The sequence below is a fragment of the Chelon labrosus genome (assembly GCF_963514085.1).
Source record: "Chelon labrosus genome assembly, chromosome: 22".
Lineage (NCBI taxonomy): Eukaryota > Metazoa > Chordata > Actinopteri > Mugiliformes > Mugilidae > Chelon > Chelon labrosus.
The window spans coordinates 15,795,613-15,806,087 of record NC_140355.1 but is presented as its reverse complement, the minus strand read 5'-3'; the positions used below and the strand labels follow the sequence as shown (position 1 = coordinate 15,806,087).

Here is a 10,475-nt window from a genome sequence, read left to right as displayed (position 1 = left end):
TAAAGCAGCAGGCTGTGCTCCTTAAAGTAACCTACAAATACAGTGACTTCTGACAACTCGTGGCAGTCTGTAATTGATCATTATTCAAGATTATGATAAAAATTACTTAGAGGCTGCTGTTTGAAGCAAGTCGATCACGTGGAGAGAGCTTTAAAGATACACCAGGCTTCTTTTGAGAAGGGGGAGGATGGATCTATTTTGGCACAGACCGTCAAGATGAAATCAAATTACACTTTATTGCTCTCAGGTGCTGACAGCTTTATTGTTTTATTTTTTGCGCCTGGCACAGGTGCGTTAGATCAAGCCTCGTATAATGCACCAGTCATCAAGATTGATTTGAATTAAGTTTCCGAGTGTAAAGTTTGATATATGGAGAAATCTGCACATCGTTATGAAATCCAAACGTGAACCCTGCACACTTCTGCGATCGTCCTGCCTGAAACTTTGACGTGATACACGAGAGAATTATTCACAAAAATTAAGATGTGGACAGTATTTATATGCCACGTGTTTGTCATTATACACACCGTGGTCAGGATCTGTAGTAAACACCTGATGGCTCGGCTAGGTGCCCTTCACTGGAGCAGGAATGCAACAAATGCAGGTCATGGGTGAAGATGTGCCGGTATTTTTCCAGTGTCTGTGCCACCGGCTCCCTTCCTGCAATCTTGTATATCACCGTGTGCATGTTATGAAGCCTCTGCATTCAACACTTCACATCAGAGCTCTCTGCCTGCACTGCTTTTAAGGTGCGCGCCTGTGGTTTTACATCCAGCGAAAGACGTGATCAAAATGAAAGGTTTCTGAGGAGAAATATTCAGATATGTTCTTGATAAAAACCAGATAATTACATGAGACGTATGTGAGTTTGAAGCATGAGGTTCATAAATGTGTAGGGCTTCATCTATAGTACAGACTGCACCACCGTCCCTGTAGTTTCAGGGATATCAAGCATCAGATTAGCATTTATCTGGAACTATAGATTCTCTTTGAACGGTATCACAAGAGTACTACACAGAATAAACCCTCTAGTTTGATCCGGTCTCATGCTTCACATCGTTTTTATATTTTATTTTTGATTTAAGTTGAAACATGCAAACCTGTTCCAGCATATTATATAGCTATACATGTATAGCTATTTTTTCTAGCATCTCTAATTGCTTGGATATTTTTATCCGGTAAAAAGGATCAGGATAATAATATGTTTGAAGGAAATGCAATCCATATTTTACCACGTCTGCTCTGCAGCCGTGCAAAACAATAGACACAGGAGAGTGTGGTCTTCGGCTGGCAGCAAAACAACAACCAGACAGCAGACATTTTTATCAGCTGCTAAGTAACAACAGCAGGAAGGTTTCCTGTTGATAAGGTGCCTCTTAAAATAGATGCAACGCTACACAGAATGGGCCACCTCCTGCAGTTTAGATAAACACGTCACACAGAGTGACAGCTAGAGGGAGATGGTGGGCTTTATTTCAAACACGTCAAGGAGGCAAATTCACACATGAAGCTCAAGTCAGAGGTCACGCCGACTTTTCTAGTTTTGCAGATTTGAGTGTCTGAATTAACTTCATGTGTCGCTTTGCAGGTTCTGGAGATAAAAACACGAGGATGTAGTTGCAATTTGGGGAGAAATGATGCCGGAAAACACAGGCACAAAAAAATAAATATGTCACTGTGCACAAAACTTCATCCCAAAATCCTGAGGTCGGTGCTGCGCGGCTGGAGTCGGCTTTGTGAAAAATCTCCCCGGGAAGCGGAACTAGCATCCTGATGGATCTGTCACTCCTTTGCACAGAAGACCAAAGGCGGTCACCACCACTTCTCGCAGACAGTCAAACTGAGGACTCAGACTGTGTTTCTCTGTCGCACAGTCCCACAGTAAACATGCTGTCTGCACACGAAGCAGGAACAGAGGCTGATCTGTCAGACAAACCAACTCTAAACCTCTCTCAGGAAAAAAGCGCAGACACTTTGACGACTTCTCCATCCAGCTCTGACATGCCGCAGTGTTTTTCAGTTTGCTCAGAGCCTTCACCAGAGGATGATGATTTCAGGCTACACTGCTGTTCGGACTCATCACAATCTATGTTACCTCCTTTACCTCATCTATCTCATAACCTTGCTTCACCCCAATCTGAAACTTTAGAGTTTTACATTAAACGAGAGTCACCACTTTCATTTTATTTGACGCAAGAAAAAAGTATACCTGAATCTTTTGGGGCAGTGTCATCCACGTCCGAGGGTTCGACTGAGCCGTCTGTCTCGGAGGATTTCTTCAGCTCTGTGCACGGTCAAGCCACTTCTTTATTAAGGTCGTCATCACCTCAGTCAGATAGTTTAGACAGTGACACAGTTGTGGCGCCGATGTCAGACCTTTATATCTTTGAAAGCGAGACACAGGACTTCATCCTGAGCTCAGCCGTTGATCCTCATGGGATTGAATGTCCTGGATACCGGCCGTTATCACGGACGGAGGTGGAAAAGGTGAACTTTGATGCACATGCCCTGATGTGTGATTCAGTGGACATTGTGACACGGTGTCATCACGGATCTAACGAGGAACGAGCTATAGAGATGTGTGAGTCAGACGTGAGCCAATGCGCCGCGCTAAGGCCACCTGCTGCGGATGCCTGGGAGGTGGACTTTGTGGCGGTAAATGATGTCAGACGAGGGAAAGCAGAGGTCACCGGTTTAAATGCACAGCTACAGCGCAGCGACAGCCCGGTCGAACTCTGGCTGGACGCTTGCCAGTATCTGGCGGTTGAGGATACAAAAGGTTGGGATGTTTTGGACAAGACAGGTAACTCTGGAATGCAAGGAGGGCTCTCTGCTACCAGTGACTTATCTTTCCCCCCAGGAGAGAAGCAAGTGTCAGATTACAGCCCTGATGGTAGCGAGGGGATTGGCTGGTCTAGCGATGACACCAGAAATTGGGGGCCACCAGTTGAGAGGTGGTCATCAGTGGACAGCTGGGCTAGCGCACTCTCAGACTGGACTGGGATCATCGAGGCTCCACCAGAGGACATCACAGCCGCCTTCGCAGAGATAGGGGCCGAGATAGATGCTTTGACGCAGGCGCTAGCGGAGGTACACACTCACATAGAGACAGAGAAAGGAGCAGCCATGGGTGTCCAGGATCAGCAAAGCATCACAGAGAGCTCCATCCGCTCTGGCCAGAGCTGTCTCTCTTTGTGTCTTGAAACTAAACTCCATGAAAGAGAGGGCTCACAGAGTGTCAAGCCCCTGTGTGATTCAGCAACCATATCACAAAAAGAGAAGCAGACAGAAGAGTTGCAGAGCTGCCAGGCAGAATGCTCTCCCGGCGGATACAGTGGGAATGTGGCAGCTTTTACGTTGACGCCTGGATCTACATCTTCTGCTGATTTGGACCTTTCTCAGTTTGTTGAATATTCCCAGACGTTGGAGTCGGACATTTTCATCAGCTGTGAGGAAGATCCAGTCATACTAAATATAATAGAGGACACAGATTTGGATGCTCCTGGAGAGAAGATACATGAGCAGGTGAGATGGTCTTGTTGTAGGATTTTGAGATGTGCCTGACAGGTGAAAGTTACTGCACGGTATGCTTTTTAATCCACACTAATGACACATATTCCTGCCAATATACACTCTCACATTCACTGAAGTATGTGGTAGAGATAGAGAGAGAGAGACAGCAGTGGAAAGATTCACCTTTCACGCTGGAGAAAACAGCAGTAACCTTTGCATCGCTGGCCAGCGGACAAATCAGTCATGGGCTTTGGAAAACACAGCTAGAACGTTAAGAGACATTCCAGCTCGTGTCCTTGTCATTGTCATCATACCTTCAGTATTGATGGCCGGTCACGAGTTGCGCCCAAAATCCACGCATGTCACCACACACGAGACTCACAGGTATTGTCGGCTCGCTCTGGACCGAGGCCACCCGGTTTGCACCCGAGGAATTGCAAACCCAGCCCTGATTCTGTATTATTGGATAAGTCGCTTTGGCCCGGAGACTGACAGCTGCGTGTGCTTGAGGAAACAGGAGTGCCTGAGAGAGGGAAAACTTCAGATGGACAGAAATGGCATCTAATAATAGCTGCGGAGTTCAGTGATAATAGCATGCATCCGTGGCGTGTCAGGGCGGAGGGGTGAGAGGAGAGCACAGCTGAGGACTGAAACACGACCCCTCCCTCCCTCACTCTCTCTCTCTCTCTCTTTTCCTGTGCGCCCTTTAACACACCCATTCCCATCGCATCTCCTTTAAAAACCCAGGATCAGGACGCTGACAGGTCCTTGGGCCTAGGAGACTGCATTTGATTGGCTTAGGTAGGGAAAAGCGTAGCTGGATCTTCTGACACTGAAGGTTTCAGTTGCATGTAGGACATATGCAGTGTGGGATTGGATACAGAAGCATGGTGTTTCACAAACGTCTTCTTTGTGGCTTTATAAAAAGGTATGTGAGCAGAATAATTATAACACACTGGGTGCAGGATGAGCCTTTAATGCCATTACTTGCTACTAAATCTTAAGGCAGCATTATACAGTGCATAGAGTCTCGTTAGAAGCTTTTGTGTCTCAGAAATATATGTTTTTCGTCAACTTAAATTGTTGTCTGTCCGTTTTTATTAACAGCCCATTGGAGATGGACTCTTTAAAGTGACTGATGAACGCAGCATCCAGCAGCTGGGCTTCGAGGCCGCCGTGCAGGAAACTGAACAGAGATGTTTAGAGCCTTCTGCGGATGGTCCTGAATCGACAACAAATTTCCTCACAACACAAACTCTGACAAATGTGCCAGGGGCGGACACGCAACCGGGCCTGCATATCGACACGCACGCGCCGTCTGACACTTTAACAGACCTCGATGAAGCACGTCAGGTGGGGCCACAGTTGGAGAGTCCAAAGTTTATTATGCCCTTAGCTCCCCTCGGCATCGGCTCCTCCGTTGTCTGCCGGACAAACAACCGCTTGGAAGTCGATCAGACTCGCGCCTTTCGAAGGTCTTTCAATGACAACAGAGAGCTCACCGCTTGTGATCGCATACAACGCTGCGACCTCTCGCCAACCCAGGATGGAATTACTGCCAAACCATCTCCGGAGGGCGATGAGCAGTTGATTCATGAAAAGCAGAACACAACAAACACCGCTGTGAAATCTCCACCGGACTCGTGCCCTAGTGACACAGCCGAGTGTTTTTACACTGCGAGGAAAACAGTAATTGAGGAGATTAATGACCTCACTAGAGACCTACAAAGCATAACTTTTTTCCCTGCAGATCATTTCGTCATCTCAGAGGAGAAGCGGGTCGCATACGTCACTTTAGATTTAAATGACCCGTTTCTTTCCAGGGCTCCAAAACCCATCGTCACAGCTGCACAATCCGAAAAGATGCCTCACAAAACTCGCTCCAAAAAGGATAAATCTTCCGGTCATCATCACGGTGCACAGGCTTCCAAAAAACAGGAGAGCGTATGCAACCATGTCACCACGCAGCCGACATGCATTGGCCAAGAAACCCATCCTGCTGCAGGAGAAAATCACACCGCTGAGAACACGCCAGCTGGGCATGAGGCCAAGGAGGCTAAATTGGTGATTGAGACCGTTGTGGCGGCTGAGAAGAGCGCTGGCAAGCCGCACGGCAAAAAGAAAAAGAAGCACGGTCAGAGCGCGGCATCAGTGATCGGCGCGGGCGAGCATGAAGCGGAGAACGGAGCAAAACCCAAGACTGCGAAAGGAAGGATTGATATGTTCGAGGCCAAGCTGGGCGCTAAAGCCGGGAAACCTCAGAAGGGCGGTGACCAATCAGAGGAGACTGAGAAAAAGTCCCAGCAATCAGAGGTTAAAACATCCCAAGGGGAGCAACCTCCGCACCACACAGATCACAAAGACCGCGTGCCGAACAGCTTCAAATCTCCTCTGAATGACGACGTAGTTAAAAGGCGCCGCCTGTCAGACGATAAGTTTGGGAAGCTTGTCAGCGTTTTGGAGGCTAAACTACCAAAGTCAGACGTCTCGGCCAAAGCAAAGGGAAGCGAGCTGAAGGCCGACGTCGGAGGGACTCGCAAGAAGGCGTACAGCGACGTGGTCAAACAGAAAATCCCACCCAAAGAAGGTGAGGCGACGCAGCTCTGTTCTCCTTCGTCATAGCATGTGAACAGACACCTTAATAATAAAAGTACACGATCATTTCTGCAGACCCCAAGGTGGTGCAGCCCATCCAGGCAGCCTCGGTGAGCGGAGACCCCCAGAGTCTGTGCCTGTGGTGCCAGTTCGCTGCCGTCTTTTCCGACTACACCGTGACCTGGAGCAGAGACGGCACGGTCCTGTCTGAGATCAAGAGAAGGTATTCAGTCTGGCAACTACATGCACCTGCATTTAGTCTACATTACCCTGGAAAGTTAGCGGGCGGTAATATGCAGAATTAAACATCAGAAGAGTAGGAGGAAAGTGAAATCTGTCATGCAGCGCTTTGCAGGGTTAAAGTATAGTTTGACCTTTTACTTTTTTTCTCACCGGCTTCAGCAGCTGCTGTTGTGCAACCCTCAGTTTATTGCTACCCTTCTTGCAAAATAAGGATATAGTTTCTGAAGGTAATGATTCAATATGTCTCATCAAGTGATGCACATGTCAGGATTTTAAGATATTCAATCTTTGACTTACTTATTTGTATTATTTCAAGATACCGTGTCATTGTTTTGAAATTTTAAGTCATTCATTTCTGGTTTTCTGATATTTTTGATATTCTTGAACTATTGTGACACACATAGCTGAGGTTTGTGTATCTCCAGGTCTGACGGCTGCGATGAGCAGATTTTAGTTTCGTGACGCTTTACCTTTCTCTGAAGTGCAGGGGACGAGAGCAGAGTGTCACTGACCATCAACAACGCTTCTAACAAGCACCTGGGCAAGTACCAGTGTCGGCTCAGTAGCTCACATGGGTCCGTTACCCTGGACTACCTGCTCACATACGAAGGTAAAACTATTATATATATTTTTAAGAGAGAAAGAGAGAGAGAGACAAACTGGACTGCTGATTTAAAACCATATCTTCTTTGTGTTCACAGTTCTCAGTGAGATTGTCATCCCTCCATCTCCAAAGACAGTTTTATGTGAGTTGCTTTCTAGGAACACACTTTTATTACTTTACACAGCTGAGCTATAAAAGTAGAAGCTAAATAGCACATCTGTTCTTTTTCTTTTTTCCCCAGCTGTCCCGGTGGAGGTGAGCAGCGAAGAGGAGGACGTCCGCTGCTCCAGCTTGATGTTCAAAGACAACTTCCTGACGGATCAGTACTTTGGCGAGAACCACCCCGTCAGCATCGTCACCGAAAAGGTCCACTTCGGGGAAGGGATGCACCGGCGGGCTTTCAGGACCAAGCTGCAGGCGGGTCAGATACCCCTGCTGCTGCCGGGACACTCCTGCGTGCTCAAGGTGCACAACTCGATCAGCTACGGGACCAAGAACAACGACGAGCTCGTTCAGAAGAACTTCACCTTGGCTGTAGAGGTATGTGGATAGGCCCAGTAGTCTGACATAGATTGAGATATAACTGAGGTATAAGTCTTGACAGTGTAATTATTTAATGAATCCATGAGGCTGAGGACAATATGTTGTTCCTGACACTGAAGTTTCTCATTCAGAGTCATTCATTTTTAAGTCTGTGGCAGTCATGGAAAGACACAACAGGCAGAATTTAAAATATCTGTGTTTATTATCTGCATTAATGCAGATATATCTTTAAATGTGGCATTATTTAGTTAATATACATTTACGTGCATGCATTTTGACTAAGTTAAGAGAGAACTATGTGAGTAAATATATTAAGGGTACAAAAATATTTAAAGACTGCACCAAGATAGAGTAACTAACTATAAATACGTGAAATGCGCATACTGAGAAAAGAACAAAATAGCATTTTTCTTTAATGAATAAGAAAATGTGGCACTTGGGTTCCTCTATGACCTACAAAAAGAATAAAGGGAAACATAGTGATGCTTAAATAAGGTTTAATAAAGGTTTTTATGAGCTGTCTTCTATAAAATCTGCACTAGATTCCTGTAGATGCCTCCATTTCATGTGTAGAGAAGCTATCATACAAAAAGTAAGACCTCTAGTTCTCTTTCTTTTGTCCTGCAGGAGTGTCAGGTCCAGAACACAGCAAGAGAGTACATCAAAGAATACACTGCTGCAGCCCAGTCTGTCGAAGCCTTCGGAGACATCCCAGAGTGAGTCATTGACAAACTCATAAGCTCGTGCATTCATAATATTTGAGTTGACACTAGTTTGTCATATTAAATGATTAATATTCTTATTATTTCACGCCTCCACCAGGATAATCCCCATCTACCTGGTTCACCGTCCGTCCAATGACATCCCCTACGCCACGCTGGAAGAGGAGCTCATCGGAGACTTTGTCAAGTATTCGGTGAAGGACGGCAAGGAGATCAACCTGATGAGACGCGACTCGGAGGCAGGACAGAAATGCTGCGCCTTCCAGCACTGGGTCTACCACAGGACCGAGGGGAACCTGCTGGTCACTGACATGCAAGGTTGGTATTTTCACCTGTAGATTAGCGTGTTTAAATTACAGCCTAGATTACTAAATATAGTTTGCTTTTAGGAGTGGGCATGAGGCTTACTGATGTGGGAATAGCCACCTGTAAGAAAGGGTGAGTATTTTTTGAGACCGAAAAAAAAAGACACACAGAAAAAAAGATGCAAATTAGTGGATTCACACTAGATGATGTGTTGGATATTTATTTCTTTGCAGATACAAGGGATTCAAAGGAAACTGCGCCACGTCCTTCATCGACCAGTTCAAAGCTTTGCATCAGTGCAACACGTACTGCGAGATCCTCGGCCTCAAATCCCTGCAGCCCAAACCCAAAAAGGCGGCATCCGCGCCCAAACCCAAACCCCAGCCTTCCGGTGCACCCAAGAAGAAAACATTTGGGCCAACGGTGAAGGGCAAGACATAATAGGAGGAGGATCCTGGACAGTGGGTTTCATTATTAATTAATTGATTGGGTGATTGGCTTCACTTTCTTTGGATGCCGAGGGGAATTAGAAGACAAGTGTCCATTTAGATTTAGTTTGCAGCGGGCCTGATCGTCAAAGACACTTTTGGACTTTACTGTTACATAAGCAGGAGACGTTATTTGACCTTTTCTTTGTCCCATGTTGAACATTTATTCTTTCAGCGGGGAGCTTTTGTATTTATCGTTTTTATTTCGCCAGCGGAAACTGGGACTATTTTTAAGGAGAGAGTGATGATCAACAGCGATGAACCGTGACGTCTTAGACTGACTGATTGATTGATTGATTGATTTTTCTCTACAGGCGTTTTCTTTTCTACTTCTGTGGCGCTTTCAAAACATCCGTCCATTAAATTAATGGACTTTTTAATCGACCGATTAGAGGGAATGCCTTCGAGGTAGCTCGTGTGAGTGGGTGCTTTTTGGGTGCAAAGGTATCTCATGAACATATATCCAGCTCAGCGTTACATCGTTTAATTTGCTGCTATGTTTATATTCTGGACGTATAACACAAAGTTCATTTGTACGCATAAAGCTCATTTAAAGTCTGCTTTTGAACGTGTTCTTGATTTGTAACGATATGCTCTGAGCATTTATGTCTGTTACACTGATTTCTGGCACCGCTTCAAGGATCTACTCTGGTTTAACAGTCTTCTAGCGATCCATATTCACTGTACGCAAAGTGAAAGGCACATGAAAGTGAATCGTCTTAACCTGACATCAAATTGAGACATGATCTCAGTAGCATTGCAGCTATCTCAAATTGTCTCCATAGCCGATAAGCTCCTTTGTCCTACTGTCTCTGACCCAAATTGCTGACATGGCGTGCAACCTGGCGCCTAGTGCGAACGCGCACTTCAGATCTTTGCCGCTAAAGAGGTAGCCACACACAGCGACACACCGACCGCCTGTGTTTACCTCATGATTAAGGACATTTATGACATGCAAACACCACAAGTTGTTTAATTCTCGGCAGCGGCCGACATGTGTGAACATCCACTCTACAGCGACAGACAGACACCAGCACTCTTTATTAACGGCACGCGCAAAGAAAACAAAACCTGTTTTTGTCTCTACTCACATGCGAAGGTCTCCGGCAGCAAATTAGCGCCTCGAACGCAAAAAGTAAGTGGGTCACACTCAACATTCAACAACATGTCTATTTCCATCCCCCGTCCTCTTGCGCACCGGTGTAATGTGTCCCGCGCCATCGCCCGCCACGTGACACGCGCCGCCACGTGTTCGCTCTTCATGGCGCGAGAGAGGAGAAGATTTCAAACAGCTGGGGACACGAAACCAGGAAGCGATGGAGTACACTGAGGTCCTTTTCACACTGTAGCTATTTAGTGTGATAATGGCGTTTGATACACAGGAAACAAACACCATTGTCACACTCCACAGCTCTGGAGGACTAGGGTTGCTGTACAAGGCGTGCAGGCAGAGCAAACCGG

At 46.2% G+C, this 10,475-nt stretch overlaps 1 protein-coding gene across 1 annotated transcript; it reads left to right on the top strand.

Annotated features, from left to right (window-relative positions):
• The first annotated feature begins 1,474 nt into the window (after positions 1 to 1,474).
• On the top strand, positions 1,475 to 9,465 carry alpk2 (alpha-kinase 2). The gene is made up of 10 exons (XM_084571819.1): positions 1,475 to 3,525; positions 4,621 to 6,100; positions 6,184 to 6,331; positions 6,834 to 6,961; positions 7,053 to 7,097; positions 7,197 to 7,495; positions 8,126 to 8,214; positions 8,321 to 8,538; positions 8,610 to 8,658; positions 8,760 to 9,465. The coding sequence occupies exons 1-10, from the start codon at positions 1,774 to 1,776 to the stop codon at positions 8,965 to 8,967; spliced, it is 4,416 nt and encodes a 1,471-aa protein (XP_084427945.1). The 5' UTR covers positions 1,475 to 1,773; the 3' UTR covers positions 8,968 to 9,465.
• Positions 9,466 to 10,475: the final 1,010 nt, after the last annotated feature.